Below are 22,983 nucleotides of genomic sequence, written 5' to 3'. Positions count from 1 at the left end.
GGATAATCATACATGGATTGGCTTTACTTACAACAATACAAGTTTTAGTTAATAAATAAAAAATATGCGGCCTCAGACTCACCCAGCAATGCGCATAGGGAATTCCGAGTAAATCCAGACATTTCTTAAGCTTGTGATGATTAATAGGCGATAGATGCTCGAGGAGATCTGATTCCAATAATCATCCTCTCTTGTTGCCATGATGGAAGAGAGAAGCTCGCGGATTTCTACTAAGCTTCAATGGTTTCTTGAAAATTTGATGCATTCAAACACCATTCAAACAACATGGAATATTCAATATAATTTACAATTACCCTCTCTCCCAAAGCAGAGAATCAAAATCCTGCATCACATGACCTCTGAATTTCTTGAGGGGAAAACAGAATCCCAGAAATATTGAGCCAGGAGAGGCACATCATTACCAGCATCAATTAAGCCATTTGTTTCATCATTTTGATGACATATGCTCCCAAAGCCGTGCCATCTAGCTTAACTGAGAATGGAGACCCAGATTTTCCTGTACAGAGGTGAATATGTGCAACGCAAAAATCAGTTCTGTACATACCACACCTGAAATTTAACACAAGGAATGCCATAATGCTTCCAATCTCACCACATGACACATTCAGATTACTTGTCTTCCTCCTCAGAGTCAGATTTTGCGAAGACTGGTGCAGGCTGTGTTTGTGCATATGCTGGAGCAATGAATTTCGGATCTTTCTCAGCAACATCAGCATACTTCAGTATAGCTTCTCTTGGATCTTCCTCCATCCATGTCTCCTTAATCAAGCCACCTTGCTGCATCAGTTCACAATGTAAGTCTCTTTCAGACAGGCATAACCCATAGTACAAGAGGGGAAAAGGAAATTACTACCTTAAGAAGGTATTGCGTCAGCAGGCTTCCCTTGGTTGAACCAACCCTTCCACCATGACCAGGCCCTGTTATTGGAAGTTCAGGCTTATGAGACTTAAGTGGGTCCTTCAATATTTTCTCACGCTGACGCTTACGGCTTGGCTGATCTCTAAAGAGGGGAAGTGCATGAGGATTATGAATCACAGGTTCAATCTGAAAATCATCAACAGACTTTTTCCTCGGGGCACGTGCAACACAAACAAGAGCTCCTCTTTGACTAATAGTTGGATCATAAAGTATGTGAGTTCCACCTTGGTGTTTATCACCTGCTGTGGCAAAAACCTATGCAGGAAAAAAGGAAAACAATTAAATTTAGCTTAGATGAAGTAATTAATAGCAAAGAGCAAAAGTTCAGAAACCTTCATAAACATGTCCCAAAGCTCTAAATTTTGTTGCATTGGCAGAAGGATGTGGGAATAGAAACAAGAGGAGGTATGTATGGCTTTAAATGTACGAGCACCTTTGTGCTATTATCTTTTTTTTTTTTTTTTTTTTCTGATGTACATTTAGCAGAATGCTAATAAACCAAAACAGTCTCTCAACTTAGAGCTTGCACTGTGTTTAAATCTATCTGCTAATAGACCTTGCAGTAGTATCCCATCTTCGTATTACAAATAGATTCATCTTACCTGATTCAGCCTTGGGTGCCAAGCACATTGGACAACACTACAAGTAGGAGATATTCCAACTCTTGACACCAATTCTAGTTTCACTCGATCATAAAAGCATAGCAAGCCTCCAGTTGTGCTATCTCTTTCAACTGATGTTCCAGTCAAGAAGAGCTGCTCATCAGGGCTAAACGCAATATTTGTCTGAGCATAATGGTTTGGCAGATCATCAAACACTCGAAGAGGTTCTTTCACATGACGTAAATCCCACACCTGGCACAAATTTGAAAAAAAAGTAAAGAACATGCAAAGCACAAGGACAACCACCTCAGGCAGCAAATTTTCCACAGACAAACTAATACCTTCAGTGATCCATCAAAGCTTCTTGACAACAATATTCTTCCATCACTGGAAAAATTAATGCCAGTGATCTCGTCTGAATGACCATGAGGAACATGTATGTCAGGCCTGCTTCCCCATCCAGGCTTGATATTCCATATCTGCATGAGGAGAAACTTGCTTAAGAAAAGAGTAATGAAGGAAAGCAAAAGATAAGGATTTAGATTAGACTTAACAATCAATTCTAAATTCTATAAAATAAAAGGTAAGATTCTTGGTTTGACACAATAAAGAAAAAAACAGACAGAACGATTTTACCTGTATAGAACCATCTCCAATACCACCTGCAATGCATTTTCCTTCACGATCCCAAGCACAAGTGGTAACAGGCACTCTTCCTGGCCTAGAAAGTTTTGGTTTAATAACCTACAGATGAAAAGATCAAGCTACTCAGCTTCCAGTGACTCCACAAAAGTAATCTAACTCCGAGTGGAACGTCATAACTGCAATTTTGGTTTTACAAATGAGCAATAAGGCATATGTAGCATGCATGATACCACCACAGTGGATAACAACAGATGAAGGATCACACTATAAATAAAACAACAATAGATGTTAAAAAGAAAAAGAAGAAGATTGACAACTTGTTTGACTCGGACCCAACTTCAACAGTGTCTAACAAACTTGTTAGTAGATGAGCGAGCGAGGCACTATCTATGAAGCATGCGGCTGCCCGTAAATAAAACATGGACTCCACCCTGACAAGGTATAGCTGCCTTCACCCTTAACTACGTAATGGGGAAATTTTTTTGGAGGCCATATTCTTGCCATGCTAGAACATTTACCAAAAATTAGTAACTTCCAACAGACTGAATATCACTTGAAGTGACAACTAATATGAGTTGACTAGCTTGATGCAATAGGCAATCCTACAGTGCTAATATGGCACCAAAATTTTCTGGTAAACTTCCTTTTGGATGTAACTAATCTAGAATGGATGATCTTTAGTTGGCACAAGTCTATATGATTAAATTGGTAGTATTTGGAAACCCACAAACACCCCCTACCCCACCCCCGCAAAAGGAGGAAAAAAAAAAGCAATCTGTGAAACATTAAAATGTCAAAAGATCACCACTCAGTGAAGAAGCAAAACAAATATTTTGAGTCCCAAGTCAAGGAGAATGTTAGAAACATACCTGTTTCTGGCTTTTAAAGTCATTCACATCCCATATCCTCAGTGAGCCATCCTCAGAAGACGTTAAGATTGTCTCCTTAGTTTTAGGGTGCCACTGCCCACATGTCAATCCAGATATGTGGCCTTTAGTATTTTTAAGATCACGTATATACATGTCCCCCTTCACAAACTCTCCCAGAGTAAGTCCATCACGATCATAAATCTGAGGCAGAAGAAGGAAATATTAGTTGAACTAGAAAGTTCTAGAGTCTCTACCACCCGAGAGAGAGAGACAGAATACGAAGAAGAAGAGGATCGTGAGTAACGTATACCTTAGCCTGAGCTGATCCGGTCACACAAAGAAACCGATCGGATGTAGGACTCCAACTCAAACTACGAACTTGATGACCTTCAAATGGTTCCAGCTGTCTAAAAGACTGCAAGTTTGCATTCATTCCCTGGAAGTCATACATGCGGACCGTGTAATCATAACTACCAGACAGAACTCGGGACCCTGAATGGTCCACAGCAACAGCAGCAGCAATCTGCAGCAGGGGAAAAACCAAAGTACACAAAAAAAAGGAGGAAGTCAATCACCAATTTGAGAATCAAGAATGCCGAAATTAGAAAACATATTCAACTTGCATTAATCTATTCATGTTTTAACTTAGTAGGTGGGTATCATGCATATTTGAAACAATAAAGACAGTACGCAAAAAGAACAGGAGGAACTCAATCACCAATTTGAGCATCAAGATGCCGAAATTGGAAAACATATTCAATTTGCATTGTTTTAACTAAGTAGCTTTGCTATCATACACATTTGAAACATTAAAAAAAAAAAAAAAAATCCGCAAGACAGTACCTTGGTATGACCCTTCAAGACAATCTCATTACTCAAAGGTATCCGATACTGATCCTCTCCCTCTTCGTCATCCTTTGAGTCCGAGTCCACTGAACCAGGCGGTGGTCTGGGAGGGCCAATCAACGGCCCATCATCGTCGTCGTTGTCGTCCTCCTCCTCTTCGTTGGCTGTCAGCGGACGTGGCGGCCCAATCATGACATCCTCTGAATCCACCTGGTGGGGAGGTGGGCGTGGCGGTCCAATTACGACATCAGCTTGCTGACTGCTGCTCCTGATTGGGTCTACCTCGGGAGTACCATCCCAATTAGGGTTAGGGTTAGGGTTTTTAAGGGATTGGAGCCAGGCCTTGGAGGACGAAGAGAGCGAAGGGACGGACTTATCATTGCTGCTTTTGCTTGTGCCTGCTGCTGAGGACGACGATGATGACGAAACCTTGTCATCGGTGGCGGAAGTACGGCGGGTGGAGCTGTGAATTTGCTCGGGAGGGGTAGGGGATTTGGTTTGTTTACCAAACTTTAGAGGAAATTGAGCTCTAATTCCATCGTATATCTCCGATTCGTCTTCCATTTGCTTGCTTACTCTTCTTCACCCTAATTCAAACGACCCACCGCAGGAGACTACTTCCTAATCCATTGCTACAGCTCTTCATGGCGGTTTTTGTTCTCTTTTTTATTATTATGATTTTGATTTTGAGGAAATTTATACGGCTTCATTGCTCTTACTGCCGCCACGAATGATAGGGAGTAGGGACCTCGAAAATCACCTCCACGTGGGCCGGCGCGACTTCTACTCCACTTCTCTTTTGGGCCAAAAGTCTCCGATTTTGGGCCCATCTGTAATTCGCAGTTGGACAAAGGCGCAGCCAAGTCTCGTAGAGATTGGGGTTCGAATTTCAACCCAAACCGCCCTCCATTTTTTTTTAATTATTTGTTCTCTTGTACAAAAATATTCCTAAAATTAACTATCTTGGGATTCAAGACTTAGTAAACCGAATTGCAATTATTACATGGGAATTCCAACTGCACCGAGTCCGCTTCCAGATTTTTTAGTTTTTTTTTTTATCCTTGTTTTCGCAAGAAAAGATGATAGTAGTAACCAGTAACTTTTCTTCTAAAAGAGAGAATATTATGTCTTGTTATTTTATTTAGTAGTAAAAAATTAACGATTGAACTGGGAGGGAGGCAATCTGGCATTTTAGCAAGCTGAGCAGGAGAAGCCCAGGAGATCTGCCTTATCAATCCACATACACTCGAGTGATAGACTCCAGGCCCACGCCCACTTTTAATAGCCCAAACCGCAAGACTCGAATGATAGACGCGGCCGCTGCAGGCAGACGAAGAGCATGACGACAACTACTAAAAGTCGTGTAGTTCATGAGATTTTCCAGATTGCAAAAATGGGGATCATCGTCGGTAAGACAGCTGGGAAATTTTCAATTTTACCAAAAAATGCAATCCACATCCTCATCAGTCATCGCCCCCCGCGACCCGTGAGGGCTTGGATGTATTGTGGCTATCCGCCAAAGGTGCAGTTTTGATCACGACATCTGAAACACGTAATGGTGTTGTTATTAATAAAATAATAAGGAAAATCTTGTTCTAAATACTAACATACAAGCTTTTTTATTTTAAGAATTTTATAGCATTTGTTTTTGTACCATTTAGATATGTAAAAATTTTTAATCTCTTTCTTTTTTTGTAGATGAATTCTATTAATAATTCCAGGGAAATCTTAGTAAAATAAGGGAGACATTGAACTTTGGTTCAGTAGCTACCACCAAAGCCTTTAAGATTTGTTGAAATGAAAGGCCAAGAGTTAAATCCCGGCTCTCACCATTTGTCACTAAATGTGGCAGGCCACTTTTAATGTCTTCCAGACGGAAGCATGGTGCACTGGTCTGGGCCGGTAGTCCTTGGACCTCTTCAGAACTCCTCTCCCCGTAGTATCTTTTAGTGTCTTCCAGGCAAGTGCGTGGTGCACTGATTTGGATCAGTAGTCCTTGGACCTTTTCAGAACCCCTCTCTCCATGGTATAGAATAAGTGTAGGTACCCTTGACCTCCCACCATTTGTCACTAAATGTAGCAGGTCACTTTAATTGGCTTCTAGAGTGGTGCGTGGTGCACTCTGGGCGGGTAGGTAATTCAGTCCCTTTCTATTTTTTTCTTGGATCTTTTCATGTTCTCTCTCTCCATGTAATAAATGTAGATCCATCGTGTCCGATAAAAAATAAAATAAGAGGGAAGAATCGGACAGCCGCCGGTGCAGAATCCCCCCAGATATTTAAGAGTATCTTTGCACAACATTATTAAAGAAGCGGAATGTTTCTCCTCCTCCCAACTCCCGAAGTGCTCCAAAATCGGCGTCAGAAACAGCGCAACGCAACGCAAGCATTTACCACTCAGAATTTCTGCTCTCGGCTGTAGGCCTAGTGCTGCTACTACTACAACTGCTTCCTCTCCTTTCAGCTGAAATTTTAAAAATCCGGACTTTCACTTCAAACTTTCACCCTCAGTTCCTCTGTTCTTCAAACTTTCTGCGTATCTTTCTCTCTCAGCCTTGCTTCACCAGAAAGATGTGAGTGGACGCTTTTATTACTTGCTCTGGTTATGATGGCTTTCTTGAAAATGATTTATATATGTTAATTTCCTCTCTTCTGAATTGGAAGGGAGGGGGAGTTGAAGCCAATGAATGCGGAGCAATTGAGAGAATGCGGTCACCGGATGGTTGATTTCATAGCTGATTACTACAAGGACATTGAGAATTTCCCTGTTCTCAGCCAAGTCCAGGTTTTACCGATACTCTCGTCCTCCTCTGTTTAACCCATTTCTCATACCCGTGGGATTTTACACATTTGACGTAGTCTTCTCCCTGGGACTAAAGTGGCTTCTTCCAAAAGGCTACTCATTTATGAATCCTGCATGCGTTTCCGTCAAGTGTGTTTATGCCTGTACACGAGATACTGTGTTTGTTTCTATGGGGGCTAACTACTTCGAAACTTCATGACGGTAACATGCATAATGCATGCTGGGCTTAAACATTGTCTATAACTGACTATTGTATTATTTTTCCTTCTCATTGAACAACAAAAATTGGCGATTTATTGTTCAAAGAGCATATTGTACTCTGTGCGAATGATTGCTGACAGGATGTCTATTCTATTCTTCCTGTATGACTCTATGCAGCCCGGATATCTGCGTCAGCTTTTGCCAGGGTCTGCGCCGGTTCATCCTGATACTCTGGAAGATGTTCTCGATGGTGAAGTTTCTTCTTTTGTTCTTACAACTTTTTTTTTGTGGAAGTGTGCCTAATGTGATTCTTAACATGGTCAGGTCCATCGTAGCGGGATTTATCATGGTTCTGGAAAACAGATCATAAGCTGTTGAAGTAAAGAAGATAAAAGTGAATTACAAGAAACTTAACATTGTGCATGATTCTTAAGAGATATCTGACTGGAGTGGGAATCGGAATTGGATCAGATAGAAACTTTTATTTGCATCCTACTATTTGCAACTAGGAATTCTCTCAAGGAACCAAACACGACCTTAGAGAATAAAGGAAAAATAGAGCAGAATTGACATTTCATCAATTGCATGGTCATTCCAAATTATCTGCACCAGCGAAAACTTATGGATCTGTCTGCATAATCTTCCTTTCAGACTAATGTACGTTACCATTTTTATTTTTGAAGATATGCAGCGGAAGATATTACCAGGGGTAACCCATTGGCAAAGCCCAAATTTCTTCGCATACTATCCCTCTAATAGCAGTGTTGCAGGATTTTTAGGAGAAATGCTCAGTGCTGGGATCAATATGGTAGGCTTTAGTTGGATAACCTCTCCTGCAGCGACAGAACTAGAGATGATAGTTCTGGACTGGCTTGCCAAAGCGCTAAATCTGCCTGATGATTTCCTCTCAACGGGTATGGATTTCATTAGTTTCTTGGAGTTGGTTCTTTTACTCTACAGCTGCACTCAATTGTCTTTTCTAATCATGCCTCCGTCTAGAGAAAGAAGTAGTCCTCTTCATCCTATTTCTTCTCTTGGGCTAGAATCCAAGCTTTTCAACACCTAATGTCATGAAGCCTGAAATTTTAGTTACTTTTCTAGATAAAGGAGTTACAAATTGGAGAATACCATCATCTGTAAAAGATATTTTCCAAGTGTTTGGTATACTAAAGTGGCTAAAAGCTTTTACTTAAAAAATGTCATTTTTCCAACAAGGTGTTATTTTCGCAAACCAATAACCCATTATTGGCAAATAAGAATTAAGAACTAAACTGAGCATGCAAGGATTCTCTTCAATCCTTTTGTTGGTTATTGAAAGGGTAAGTTACCTTTGCTTAGGTTTCATAAACATGACCTAGCCCTCTCCTGATGCTAATTTCAGCAAAAGGATTTTATAGTTTCAAAATTATTGTTGTAGATGCTACAAAGCCGGCAAGTCTTTGCCCACAAAATAATTGACATTGGCTTCTTCTTCACCAGAATATACATCAGAAAAAAATGTAATTTCAAAAATATTGGGTTAATTCCTGTGTCAGGGCAATTAACTTAACTGTGAGAGAGCACGACTTGAATATCTGAAAGAGAAGAGCTTGTGCACAAGCTCCTCTTTCTGCAGGCTTCAGGAAGGGATAAATTATTCCAAACTGCTAGCTTTGCATTTTCGTTTATTCAATTGTGAATTGTTTTTATTCTGTGAAGGCTGTTCATCTGGTATTTGCTCTTGCACATATTACTTTCTTACTGCATACTGAGGTTTCAGCTAGGTAAATTACATAATTCTTGGCCTTCTCAAATTTTTTCCTGATTGAGACTTGAGTCCCAGGTCGAGGTGGTGGAGTGATACAAGGCACAGCAAGTGAAGCTGTACTAGTTGTCCTTTTAGCTGCTCGTGATAAAGTTCTGAGAAAGATTGGAAAAGATGCCATTGGAAAGCTTGTAGTTTATTCTTCTGATCAAACTCATTCAGCTTTACAAAAAGCTTGCCAGGTGAGGAGATGTGCATAATGTGTTATTATGTATCTCCCCAAACGGCTTTTCCCCACGGCATACAAACAATTTTCTTCTTCTTTTTAATCATCATTGTCATCGAGGGACTGCTAACACATCTGTGGTTTGTGGTAATTCACTGATGTTAGCAGTGCCAATTTTGTAAACAGGGATATGGTTTTGCCGTTCTTTTATGTCATTTTAGGCTGCTCGTTGTGTTTGAGGCCTTCGTGTGTGATATTGATGGTTGTGAGTGCGTTTTATGTTTACATTTTGTGGCAGATAGCAGGAATTCATCCAGATAATTGTAGAGTGCTGAAAACGGACTCTTCAACTGATTATGCTCTCTCTCCGGAGTCACTTAGTGAAGCGATCACACATGATCTGGCAATTGGTTTAGTCCCTTTCTTCTTGTGTGCCACTGTAAGGAAGTAAAAAAGGCCTTGCTCACAGACATTAGGATCAGTAAAATAGATGCATTCTCATTGTTGCTTTCCTGTAGTTTTTGAGTTTTATACTAATACATTACTGAAATTTATTAAGTTCTGTCACGTTTGTTCCAGTTAAGTGTTAGTGAATTGATGTTAATTTTTGTGAATAGCTTATTTTGTGTCTGCTATTTTTGTGTACTCAACTACTGTTGTTGGCTAAGATATTGTCAAGATTTTCGACAGGTCTGTCTTCTAATTTACATACATCGAATCTTTATGTCTTTCCTTCATTTCAAAAGGAGATTTGAGATATTTTGGTTAGGTGTGGAGTCGATTAGTTTATTCACTTTTTGTAATTTTGGCAAGCAGAAACCCTTTCTTTGCTGCATCCTTTGTGGATAAGCCTCTGTTTGTCAACAGTAAAGTTAAAAATTTTGTGTAAGTTCCATTTAAGAATAAAGAATGTTATTAAGAAGAGTAAAACAGCTTAATGAAATTGGGGCTGGACTTTCGTGCTAATATATCTTTTCAACTCGATGTATCAAGCTGTCTACAACAGATATTTTGTGTTGTAAATTTGTGATAGTTTGTAATATTTTGAGTTTTAACTGAAAATTTGGACTAAAAGACCTGTATTTCCTCATATAATTTCATTTTAATGAGTATGTTTCTATCTTTTGAAGTTCTTGGTGAATTGAAGGAGCTCTTGCATGTTGCCTGCAGGTTGGTAGTACATCATCAACAGCTGTAGATCCATTGCTGGCATTAGGGAAGATTACAAAGGTAACCTACTGAGACTGAGGGGATGTATCTACTCCAATATGTGCTGAGAGAATGTCAAATATATTCCTGATTTGTCTTTCCTATTTTCTCAAATAATGCATTTGGCAATATTTCAGCATTTATGTGTAGCATATTACTTACATGCTTTTTTTAACTGATTATTTCTATCTCAAACAAATCCTTTGAAGGAGGTGATCTCTTTGTAAAAGGTAGATGAGTCCGTTGCTTATGGATTGATGTATTCTTTGAAAAGTTTTTTCTTGAAATTGGAATCAGGTACCGAATCAATGTTAATGCTTTTTTAAGTGTCTACAATCAATCAATTTCTGGTGATCATCTTTCAATTTAAACACAAAATGCTTTTGGAAACTCTAGCTAACAGGATGAGAATCTCTACATTTGAATGGTCTTCATTAAACCCTACTAATTTAGTATATGCATGTAATACCTATCTCATTAAATTAATGAGATATTATGTACGATGTATTTACAGAGTAATGGAATTTGGTTTCATGTGGATGCTGCCTACGCTGGCAGCTCATGTGTTTGTCCAGAACTACGCCACTACATTGATGGCGTTGAGGAAGCTGACTCATTCAATATGAATGCACATAAGTGGTTTTTGACTAACTTTGATTGCTCAATACTTTGGGTTAAGGTATGCTGTTGTGTTAACATCTCTAAGCTATATGCTGTTGTGTTAACATCTCTAAGCTATGTTATTTCTATCCTAGCAGTACAATAATGTCCCATCTTATTTTCTTGGGGTATCTATTTTGCTTCATGTTGTAGAACTTATTGCAAAAAGGAAAATTTTTCACTGGCTTATCTCATTCTTCTTTTTACAGGACCGAAGTGCTCTAATTCAATCGCTCTCAACGAACCCTGAGTTTCTCAAAAATAATGTGAGAACCTGCACTTTGTACTAAGGGGAATCTCTAAAAGGAAACGGTAAAAAGACCTTTATATTGATGAGGGTCTGAATATTTAAGCCTCTGTACACAAACAAACACATACAAATAATATAGCATACATATATTTTCAAAGACCAAGTAAGCTGGTGCAGTCTTATCAAAGTTTTTGTTGTGTATCTAACCCTTCTATAGTTTAGTTGAGAAGGATGATATGTCGGTTGGAAGATTCACACAACTTTGCTTATGCCAATGACATTTCAGGCTTCTGAAAAGAACGTGGTTGTGGACTACAAAGATTGGCAAATTCCTCTTGGGCGCAGGTTCAGGTGTGCCATCAGACATTGCCAAGACAAAATGATTCCTTGAAGTAGCAAAGTGTTCTAGACCAATATTAAAACCTAGTATTTGGTGGCTTTAAATGGATTTTAACATCTAATAGAATCAAAAAATCAAATACAAGTTTTAGTTTGGAAATTTTGAAGGGATCCTCTAGAGGTGGGGTCTTTGTCGACAAATTCTGACTGGGATTATTGCTAGCACAATTTGTGTGAGTCTATCTGGCATACAGACTATAGATACTATAGTCGGTAATATAACTGCTCCATATAATTGATACTTGTCAGATTTGCAGTCAGTGGATGTAGATAGAATTTCTTGTAAGTTGAGATGTTCAAAGTAGACCTAAATTTACTGATGAGATTCAAGGAGGACTTAGATCTCCTATACAGAATGCCTGGTTGTTGATAGGAACCTTTTTGTTGTAACAAACCAACCTTGGGTCATATTTTTTGAATTTATAAGATGACATTTGGCTGTGAATCTATAACGGGGTTCTATTTTGGTGCCAGATTATCATCTTTTAGCATGTCTCTTTTTGCCGTTTGATAGGTCACTGAAGTTATGGATGGTATTAAGACTCTATGGGTTGGAGAATCTACAAGCATACATAAGAAACCACATCAAATTGGCTAGGGATTTTGAAGAACTTGTTGCTCAAGATTCGAGATTTGAGGTGAACACTAATGTCCTTTACTTGAATGATATGGACTATGTGACAAGCCAGACAGACTTTGTTAGTCTGTTCAATTGTTACTGTTGTATTTGACTGTCATATTAAGTAGCTGTGAACAGCTAAAGTTCTTCATTTGGGAAGATATTACTCTAGATGGGTATTCCTCCTTAATTAGCAAACTTACATGTTATCATTTGCCTATAGTATCTCAATATGTATCTAGGCATTAATTTTGGTTTTACTGATAGGCTTCTGTTTGTATTCCTTCAAACTCCATTCTCTAAGGAAGAAAGGAATATTGAGAGTCTTAAAATGATTTGAATGCAAGGTTTCAAGAAGTTCTTGACATTTAATTATCTGTTGGAGAGGTGTCAACAGAGATACGAGTTTGGAAGGTGTCTCTGCATCCTTTTTCTACATGCCTGATCAGAAGCTCCTAGTAGTCATTACCTGACAATGAGAGCGTCCATGTGGTGCTGAAGTTTGTTTTTCCTGCATGATTTGACATTCAATGAATATATGGATTGGCATGAACTGGAATATTGAAAATAGAATCTTAATAATAAGTTTTATGAGAACAGATTTTGTAGTAGATTTGTAGAAAAACAGATTCCAAGTGCTGCAATTACATTGGATAACCATGAGAAATTGAAGTTTAAACTAATTTTTTAACCCATTTCGGGTGATATTTTGTGGTGCTATCTGTTGATGGGTTCAGGAATCAATTGGAACTTGAATTTGACAAGGAATTAAGTAAAAGAGCACCTAGAAACTATGAGTCCTGAGAAATTCTTGTTTCTGCGAATAGTTTCCTACTCACATACTTGTGGGTTATAGTTTGTAAGAGGAGGCTTAAGTCTGCAGGATCTTTTCTGGTGAGGCAATTTTTAATTCAGTTTTCAAAATTTTGAGGAATGTAACTCCTGTTGTGCAAAAAGTGACGACATATAGTCCCTCCAACTTAAGTATTCAGAAAAGGCAGAGGTACATTCCTGCTTCTTCTAGACATTTGTCCATGTGCTGTTTGTCTTTCATGTTCTGTTAGCTTCTGATATCTACTCGCACAAAATGCTTTGGCCTGGAAAACTTCCCCTGCCTTAGTATTCCTTCATATACTCTTTTTGTTGTAAATTAGTTGTTAAGTGTTTTATGCTTTCTTCTGTAAAAAGTGTTGACTTTGTGGTTAGAGAAATTATTCTTTTTTTTTTTGGTGAACGTTATGACACATATATACTGCAATTGAACGTATTGATCAGACATCAATGGTTCTGTGCAGATTGTAGCCCCGAGGAAATTCTCTCTGGTTTGCTTCCGTCTTCTGAGTCCTCAAAGTGATGAAGATTGTGCTAACAAGTTGAACCGTGACCTATTGGATGCTGCAAACTCGACTGGAAAGATCTATATTTCTCACACAGTATGCTCAACTTCATTTTGCATCTTTTTTTGCATCAGGACCTTGCGTGATGGTTCTATCTTTGCTTCACCACTTACTGTATGCGAAGTGAAGAATATAGTTTCTATTTGTATTTTGTGCCTCTCAGGTCTCATTGGAGTGTAATTTCAAAAAATAATGCAGGTTTTGTCAAACAAATACACATTGCGCTTCGCAGTTGGAGCTCCACTGACAGAAGAAAGACATGTAGTTGATGCTTGGAAGGTTCTGCAAGTTGAAGCTTCTAATCTGCTAAGAACCCTGTAGAATATTGCAATTCTTTCCATATCACATATAGTTATTTCTTGCTCAATTTGTGTATGTGATGCCTAGCATCATTGTTTAAACATCATTTTTATTTTTAAAAGAATCTGTTTTTACTTTTACCTTTTGCTGCGACGTTCTTCGCTGCAATCTTTGTCAAAAAGGGGTACAGTGCGAAAGATGTTTCATGTATTTTTGGCTACAAGCCTTCTTTTTCATTGTTCCATAGTGATTTTGCTCCAGTTGCTCCACTTGGGCTACCAACCTTCCTTTTCATTATCTTTTTGATGGATCCGTCAATATTTTGGTTGTCTTCAGGGTACTTGTTTGTAGTATACTGATTACATGTGTCTTGAGAATTTTCTTGTGTTCTGTTCCTGTATTTAAGTATATTCTCCATTATTGGTCTTCTGCCCAGGGGACTGATAAGGAATTCAGCATCAAGCAAATAATGTGTCAATATCACCATCTTATCCTCTCCGCATCTTGCTTTAGTCACATCAACATCCGATTTTTTCTATCGACTAAATCATGGTTATTTGACTCATGTTGCATAAACTTCAATCCTGCAAGATAGAACGGTCAGGGGATAATTGGATCTTCCATCCTCTATTCCCCTTCTTGGTCATTCGAACGTCTAATCTTAAAAGGCACAAAGTGAAGTTACTGTCCATGTTGAAGAGGACAGCTACATCAGAATAAGCGGCTGAAAGAGTATAAGTTCTTCCTCTCAAGTGGTTATGCCATTCTAGTGTATCCGATGCTTCCCACCCCGAACCTTCAAGGAATCAAATCCTAAAGGTTGGAGACGACAAGAGAATTGATTCCACTTCCCTGTCCAAAAGGCATTCAGCTTTAGCTGAGGATGAATCTTTTTGATGGATATACCAAAGGAGATGCTATCTCAGTCTATAGTGCTTAGAATTCTGAGAATGGTACATGTCTTCACAATGGTTCTCCTTTGCTCTGTGTCGAAAAAGCTTGTCTGCTGATCCCGTGGTAACAAAACCAACCTGTATGAAAAAGAAGCAGAATAAAGCCCGTCAGAATAAGTTAAGAAGAGATGTTCTAAAAAAATTCCATAATCCAAGAAACGACCTTTCAGTTCTTCATGATGGGATCAGACAAGCCAACTACCTCCTGTTGCAGGATAAGGCTTAATTAATCACTGTCGGCGTACATCACCCTAAACCTAAATGGGACATTAACCTAAGAGGAAAATGGAATCGAGCCAATTAATGATTTTTTTTCCTAGCAATCCTGGGTTGGAGGATCTGTCCATGCAAAGAATCTTTTTCTGGACCGGAATTGGAGCAAGAAAGCCAGCTTGCGGTGATGTTTTATGGGTTGCTTGCTACTAAGTTTTATAAGATGACCGTTTTTGTACAATCTAGCCCATAGCAGAAAGAAAAGATTCAAGAAATATACACAACTTATTTGAATTGTGCGAAATGGGGAGTTTCGTGATTGTCAATGTGCTTGATCACTCTTTCCAGAATAGACAGACTCCAGAGAAGTTTTTTTTTTTTTTGGTTGCCTGCCACGGTATCCAGGACTTTGGCCTGACTAATCCAGAGAAGTTAGTAGTAGTATCTGCAGAACTTAACTCTTTGTGTTTATTTACTTTTCTTAATTAATTTTATATTTTTAAAAATATAACAACACCCTTTAGACCCCAAAAAAAAAAAAAAGTAAAAACTCTTTAAAAATTGCAGACCAAACAGCCTGCGAGTGTCTGGTCAGACCGTCGGCTGGTTTGGCTGTCCTGCCACAGCGAGTGTAGCAGCTTTCGGTTTGGCATTTTGGGTTTGAACTTTCATCTTTCTCCTTTGGGTGGCAATGATGGGTCGTGAAGATTCCAGCTGGCCAACCCCACTACCTCTGCACGCGCTCAGGAGGAACCAGGCAAATTAGCATCAGCAGTGAAGAGAAATGGGAAACCTTTGATCCCGTTTGGATCGTATTTTTCGTCATTTTTCATGAAAAAATTACTGTAGTGATTTGATGTATGTGAGGAAAAAAAATAATAGGGAAATGTGTTCACAGAAAATGACGAAATTTTTCTACGAAAAACAGCAATCCAAGCAAGGCCTTTTACTACCGTCTGGAATTTAAAACGTGGAGCAATAATTTTTTTTTCACATGGGTTTTTTTTTTAAAAAAAAAAAATAAATTTGTTGTGCTTTCAACATGGAATTTGTGGTGAAGGAACGAGGAGTCCTTGATACATAGTCCTTTGTTGTTGTCGCTTCTAATAATCAGTCATAGTACTGTAGTGGTGCTGCTGCTGCTGTTATGCCTTTTTCCTTGTGATGGCGTGCCACAAAACTGCAACTTTAGTGTCTCCCCTCTCTCCCCCCGGAGGGGGGGTGGGGGGAGGGGTGTCCAAAAGCAAAAAGGCAGTGCATCTGCCAATTAGCACATTTTAGTGACCGGAATAAAGTAGGAATATTTGGCTGTCGCTTGAGTTCCATGCCTTCTTATATTACTGCTGTATAGTAACAACTAAGCTATTAGTTGGAATCCACTCCAAATCACAAAGCCTTTAATCACAGGGGACTTTTAATCTCCGCCGACCCCAGCTAATGGGCGTGATGTGTACGGTTTTCCTTTTCCACCAAAAAGGTGTTGGTTCAGGAATTCGGCTGCAATCCCACGGAGAAGATGAACCCCAAAAGAACTTGTTTGGTCCTGATGTTCTAATCTTGGCTAGACACCTCCAGTCCAGGGCCAAGGAAATGCCTCTTGATTTGCATTTAAGTGAATGCCATTCGAATATCATTGCGATATTAGCAAAAGCTTCTTTCTTTATGCATGATTGATAGTCTTGTTATGACGGGGTCCAGTCAAAGGAACATTCCGAGGTTTGATCGCTGTGTGGGGGGGGAATAAAATAAATGTCATTCGGATATCAGGCATTCGAGTATGTACCAGAAAAGCCCTCGGGATTCCCAGTTAATAGGGATGTTTTTGTTTGGCACGGGTTGATTGGTTTGGGAATTGGGACTAACATTTTTGTGCTTTAGAAAAATTCCCGGTTAATAAAGATAGTTTTGTTTACAAGGGGAAGAGCTTGAATCTCTTTTGACTTTCTAGTGCCACAAATAGGAAAAGGAGCCTAGGATTACTTCATCCTCACACTTACCACAGAGTACAAGGTATGAATAACATTTTTATACACTCTCTCAGTGTAAATTATTTTTTTGCGTTATTAATAAATTTAAATCATATGCTACATAACATTAATTTAAATTTAAAATTTAAATTATGCACATATAGCATATGTTTTAAACTATTAGTATAAAAAAAATTAATATATTACCAGTGCATCGTGAAAAGTTAATTCATAAATTATACCCAATAGTAATTAGCAAGTGTTAGTAGAATTCTTTGCTAAAAAGTCTTGGTTTAGTAACTAGAAGTAAGGATTCAAGATTTAGAGATTCTGAGTCTAATAAACCCTTGTTTAATAAATCAATTCAGCACTTAAATTTAATAGATTCGGCATATGCATTTGATAACAAAAAATTGAACATATGAATGAATTAAATATCATTGAATTTTCTAGGTAATGTTTGCTTCCAAAAATAAGTTATAAACTATGCACTTATTACAGACTGTGATATCTACTTAAATATATATTTAATTTAATACTTAACAATCCAATAGCTAAATGAATTCAAATTTCAATTTTATCAAACACACCCTAAACCTTCTTACCCTCTACTTAAAATCTCACCTCTTCCTTATCAAAGAAAAAAAAATTTGTAAAAGAAGTGTTTGGCAATCTCTCTCGCAATTCTCCGTATAATATTCATACCATTAACGTCATCCTCTATCTATCTTAGCGTTAAGATAACCTGGGTGTAAACTTTGCGACAAACAATAGGGAATCCTTTTTCTTTTTCTTTGTTTTGTGCTGTGAAACATTAATCTTGCCCAAATATTCACGTTTTGATCCCACTTGGCAGCAGCCCTCTGAAACACCTGCGAAGTACAATAGAACATTTATATTTGTTTGGATAGAGTATTATTTGAAATAATTTTTATAATATTTTTTATGATTTGATATATGTGAGATAAAAAAATAATTAAAAATATGTTTGTAATATAAATAAAATATTATTTAAAAAATTTGAAAATATCCAAACACACCTATTATAATTTTGAGAGGCACTATCTAGAAAGTACATTTTCCAAGATATTTATCCAAAATGTCAGTACTACTAGTACAAGTGATGATGATAACGACGCTCATTTTGTTTTTTTTCTTTTTCACATATTTGGCCCGAAATTTCTGGTAATTACGGTATTGGTCTGGGGATTGCTTCGGGAGTGTCGGTAACAACGATGCCAGAGGCAGAGGGAGAGAGACGCAAAGACAGCTAGTCAGCAGAAATTTCGGCAAACCTATCCAATCAACCACGTCTGCAAAAGTACGGCGGCTGCATGGTCATATTGTACTACTACTAAATGTACTAAATACTACCATGACGAATTTGGAATTGTGGATCATTCATCCGTACCTTGAATTGATTACTAACGCTCCCTGTAGTTATACAAATTCCAGAAATTTATGCTTTGTTGCGTCGACAGACCAATGTCCAATTCTGAGGAAAAAATTGGTCATTGTGTCGAGAGTGTTTGAGTTTTGAGTCCCACCGTCACTCTTGACAAGTAGTCTGTAAAAAACACACTTTATAAACCGTCTTCTTATACATATTGATATCGATGTATCTTTGTCTTAGAATCAGTAGTGGGTCTGTCTTCCTCCAAAGCTTTCGTCGTTCTAGTAATGATAACACACTTCTTGTTGTCGTTCTAGTAATGATAATATACTTGTTGTCGTTCTAATAAAAACAAAGTCACCGTATCGCGAGTTTGAATCTCGCTACTGTCATTCTTGATAGATAATCTGCAAGAACCACTACTGTATATCATGTATCTGTGTTGGACTGACCTTTCTTCCTCCCAAGCATTTGTTTTTAAAAAGTAAATAGATAACAATGAAGAGTAATAGACTAATGCCATTGGACGTTTAGATAAAAGGAATATTATTATATATATATATTTTTTGGCTGGGCTGGGTGCCTGTGGGAAGAAGGGAGGGTGGTACGGGTGTTAAGAAGAGAGGGGCTAGCACATTTGTTCGATCCCATTATTCTACTTTTTACATTATTTGATGTATAATTATGTTATTGTTAGTCTGTTTGGATTTGAATTATTATTTGGAATAATTACTGTAGCACTTTTTGTGAGATAAAAAGATGATTGGAAATATAAGAAGGTGAATTGAGAAATGTATTTATGATGCAGACAAAATATTATTTGGAATAATTTGTTATCCAATTCGGGATAAGAAGCGATGTATATGAGTAAAACATTTAATATATATTCAATATAATATTGTGGTGTATTTATGCACATAAAATCTAAACATATACAGTGATCGAACAGAATTGCACAAGATACAATTGTACCGGATCTTTGTCGTTGTCGTGGGCGCCAAAGAATAAAGAACAGTGCGCAACAGGAATGCAAGGTAATTATCGCGTTTGCGGACTAAGCAAGTGACCAGTGAGGCGGCTCGAATCAACTACAACAAGACACAGGAGTGTGAGGCGGCTCGAATTAACTTCAACAAGACACAAGAGTGGAGATTAGACCAAAGAAAATGACACTTGAGACCAACAAACTCTGGGCGTTAATTTATTGGTGTCAACGCTAGTACTAAAAATTACGGTCCCTGGTAGCGGCTGTACCGTACAACATGGGCATTAGCATTTGGGAAGCACTTATTAATTCCCATGTTAATCAACACCCAACACAGCCTAATCTTAATATTAGCCGCAAATCTCAACCACCCTTTCCTCAAAGCAAGCATTTTGATTTTAAAGATTAGTGACGCTACTGCTTTCTAATCATAATCAACTAGCGCCGTTGAGTATGCCACCGAATCTCATGCAAAATTAACTACTGTGGTAAATAAATATCTTTAGATCTTAAACCAATTCGCACTAGCTAGCTACCACATTTGAACCCATTTTCCGGACAAAAAAAAAAAAAAGAAATGGAAGCAACATCGTCATTATGAAATGCTGTGACTAATTACTAGGTGTTAGTCAAAATCATTATATGATCTTCAGAATGATCATCATTGCAATTGCTTTTGCTGTGGCACCAAGAAACAGAGACTTATTTATTGCCTTCTCTTTTTGGCATTCTTGAAGAACTGTTTCGGCTACTTTTGAAATCCGTATCCATTTTCAGAGTGAAATTAAAGATTTAGAAGAACGAAGCGAAACTCTCAAAGATAATCAGTACTTGCCATAGAGACAATTCTCAAAAAAAAAAAAAAAAAAAAAACATTTCCTTCATTTATCATGTGTCCTTTCAGGCATCACCGAGTCTTGATAAATGCACTTTGAGAAGCCTCTGCATCGGGTTTCCTGATCCTGAACAGCTAGCCAGCAATAGGGATGTAACGACTCGGCTCGAACTCGGGTTGACCGAGTTCGAGTCGAGTTTCGAGTAACTCGAATGAAAATCGAGTCGAGTTTCGAGTCGAAATAGCCCAGCTCGAGTCGAGTCGAGTAGCTTGACGAGCCGGAGTTATTTAAATAATATATTTATAATTTAAATAATATATATGTATTATAATTATAAAATGACCATTATGGGTATAAGTTATATGAAATTTACAATATATCCTTCTTTATAATAAAATCCTATAATGGCAAAAAAGTAATAACATAATTGTAAAAAGATCTAAAATGAAAAAAATTTTCGAGCCTCGAGCCTAAAGGAAATTTTTCGAGTCGAGTCTCGAGTATCGAATTTTTGGGCTCGCTCGAGCTCGAGCTTTGGTGTATATGAGTCGAGTCGAGCTCGAGTATAGCAATACTCGAGCTCGACTCGGCTCGATTACACCCCTAGCCAGCAAGCTACCTTACTTAGCATTTCTTATAGAAAACGGGTGAAGTAATATTAGTGCTCCATTTGGAGCTACGGTGCTTTTCATAAAAACGCATTTTTAGGTATTAAAAATATTTTTGAAGTGTTTGGTGAATGTCGTTCCATGTAATCAAGGGCGGAGCTTTTAGTGTTAAAATTTCTTTTAGCAAAAAGTTAAAATTTGATGCTTTTAGAATAACTTGTGTGTTTTTAAAAATAAAATATTAAATTTAAATATTTTATTCTATTTTATGAACTAAATAATGAGATAAATATATTTAAAATTGCTCATGATCCAATATAATAAATACTTATTGAACTGTGAATCCAAATAATATAATAGTTAAAAGTACTTGAACTCTTAATAAGTATTTTTATTAAAAACTTTATTTAATGAGATATATTTCAATAAGTTATCGCAATCCCAAACTAACCCTGATTCGACACTAACTATGATCTAAAGTGAGAAAAAAGTTAACCAATTGTACCGTACATCATGATATTTGGTTGTTTGGGTGTATCGAATGCAATGCCTGGCAGCTTAAAACAAGAAAAAAACTGGGTTCACCCTCTGATCCCGGAATTGGAAAGGAAAATGAAAGAAAAAGAAAGTAGTGGTCCAATATTGTCATAGGCGCACTATTTTTAATGCATGCGTCCACCCAAAACCCAACACACTGTCACTGTGTAAGAAAAATGTATATATATATATATATATATTATTGGAAAGATTCGAATCCAAAATCTCTCACTTACATTCTTTTTTTTAACCATCCAATTCATCCATCTACTTACATTATAACAATTTGATACATATGAAGTAAAAAAGTGATTAAAAAATATTTTCATGTAAAGCGTAGTTTTTTTTTTTTTTATCAAAATTGGCAATCCAAACAAGGCTAAATAGTTTAATATATAGATCAATGATAAGTTCTTTACCAAATTGATAGTTTAAATTGTCCTTTGGACCGTTATTTAATGACTCTCTGAGTGTTGACTTTAACTATGTGTGTGAGTTCTTGACTCTTGTGAGAAAAAAGATGAGTTCTTTACCAAACAATAAAATGAAACATGACATGCAAAGCTCATCACCAGGCTAAGAAGGCTCTAATACTTCCGTATACTTAACTAAAATCCACCAACCGCGACTGCGACGGTAACCAAAGGTCAAAAAGGAAAAGAACGGTGACATTACGTCAATGATCAACACAGAATCGATGGTAAAAATGGTTCTTTATCAGACTTCAATTGCTCGTCACTTTCTCATAGTGTAATGCTTTTTTCTACTTTTTTTTTTTTTAAAAAAATCCAGTTTAGCATCCTTCTTCTTTAATTTACTACCCGTGACATATGCAAAAAGTCTAGTACTCTTCGTGAAAAAAAAATAACTCCAACACCATGGTTATAATAGTTGAGAGTATAAACTGTAAAATATCCAACCTTTTCTGTTGTCACTTTTCAGAGTCTTGCCCTTGTAAAGAACGACTAATCTGACGATCGGAGGAAAAAACCCCCAACAGTAGTATATGAAGAGTGTCTTCATTTTCTTCTTCTGAGTTTTTACCAATTGCACAGCCAACGTCTGCAATGTATAACATTGCAATACGCGAAAAGGTAATTTGAAATTTAAATAAAAATTATTGTCATGAATTAAGTTTTCTCTGCAATGTAGTAAAATCTAAAATGATAGTAAAAATAAGGTGTCAGACATGGTTTGCGATTTACAAACGTGATCTATGGTAATGGTTATTATCCGTTAGTTAAGGGATAAAGATTACTATAGTAAAAAAGGATTTTAATTTCTGACGTTTTTGGAAACTCCTCGTAAAAAACTTGCCTTTTGATACATACAGATATAGATATAGATACGCAGGAAGATGATTTGAAATTTAAATACAGATTAATGTCATGCATTATATAAGTTTTCTTTGCAATATCGTTGGGGAAAAAAAAATCTTGGGTTGCTAATATGTTGTAGTAATAATTACACCTTGCACAATATGACGATGATAATATTCTTTTTGTGACTTTAAATATTCCATGCATATATTTACCTCTCTTAAAGAATCAACATGCTCTAATAATTCTCAATGTCCTCTGTGAGTGTGTGTGTGTGTGTATATATATATATCTATACTGGAAAAATCATGGAAGTGATCTCATGAGCTAAAATCTTGGGCATCTATTTAGATTTGATCCTAGTACGACCAAAACCCACCTCTTCTACAGTCTTCAATCTTCAACTTGAGCAACTTCCGTTTTCCAACTTTCTTCCGAATCCCCAGTTTCTGTTTTTGAAATT

General features: G+C 37.4%; 2 protein-coding genes across 3 annotated transcripts; one reads left to right on the top strand and one right to left on the bottom strand.

Moving 5' to 3' along the window:
• Nucleotides 1-131: 131 nt before the first annotated feature.
• On the bottom strand, nucleotides 132-4,556 carry LOC113776506 (WD repeat-containing protein 70). Its single transcript, XM_027321690.1, has 9 exons — nucleotides 3,900-4,556; nucleotides 3,367-3,579; nucleotides 3,057-3,257; nucleotides 2,179-2,286; nucleotides 1,884-2,021; nucleotides 1,543-1,794; nucleotides 875-1,195; nucleotides 614-798; nucleotides 132-517 (listed from the first exon to the last, which is right to left on the bottom strand). Exons 1-8 carry the CDS (start codon nucleotides 4,464-4,466, stop codon nucleotides 631-633), a joined length of 1,968 nt encoding a protein of 655 aa, XP_027177491.1. The 5' UTR covers nucleotides 4,467-4,556; the 3' UTR covers nucleotides 132-517; nucleotides 614-630.
• Nucleotides 4,557-6,153: 1,597 nt separating this feature from the next.
• LOC113748610 (tyrosine decarboxylase 1) lies at nucleotides 6,154-14,003 on the top strand. 2 transcript variants are annotated; one of them, XM_027292098.1, is made up of 13 exons: nucleotides 6,154-6,474; nucleotides 6,566-6,686; nucleotides 7,083-7,155; nucleotides 7,676-7,819; nucleotides 8,728-8,891; nucleotides 9,174-9,314; nucleotides 10,046-10,105; nucleotides 10,599-10,763; nucleotides 10,954-11,010; nucleotides 11,281-11,345; nucleotides 11,908-12,031; nucleotides 13,308-13,445; nucleotides 13,608-14,003. In XM_027292098.1, coding segments are annotated over exons 1-13 (1,377 nt in total). In that variant the 5' UTR covers nucleotides 6,154-6,472; the 3' UTR covers nucleotides 13,731-14,003. The 2 variants fall into 2 exon arrangements, with proteins under 2 accessions (XP_027147899.1, XP_027147891.1); XM_027292090.1 differs by having other exon boundaries at nucleotides 7,589-7,819.
• The last annotated feature ends 8,980 nt before the right edge of the window (nucleotides 14,004-22,983 follow it).

The sequence above is a fragment of the Coffea eugenioides genome, chromosome 1 (assembly GCF_003713205.1).
Source record: "Coffea eugenioides isolate CCC68of chromosome 1, Ceug_1.0, whole genome shotgun sequence".
Lineage (NCBI taxonomy): Eukaryota > Viridiplantae > Streptophyta > Magnoliopsida > Gentianales > Rubiaceae > Coffea > Coffea eugenioides.
The sequence above is the reverse complement of the archived record's forward strand: the minus strand, read 5'-3'. Positions and strand labels throughout refer to the sequence as shown.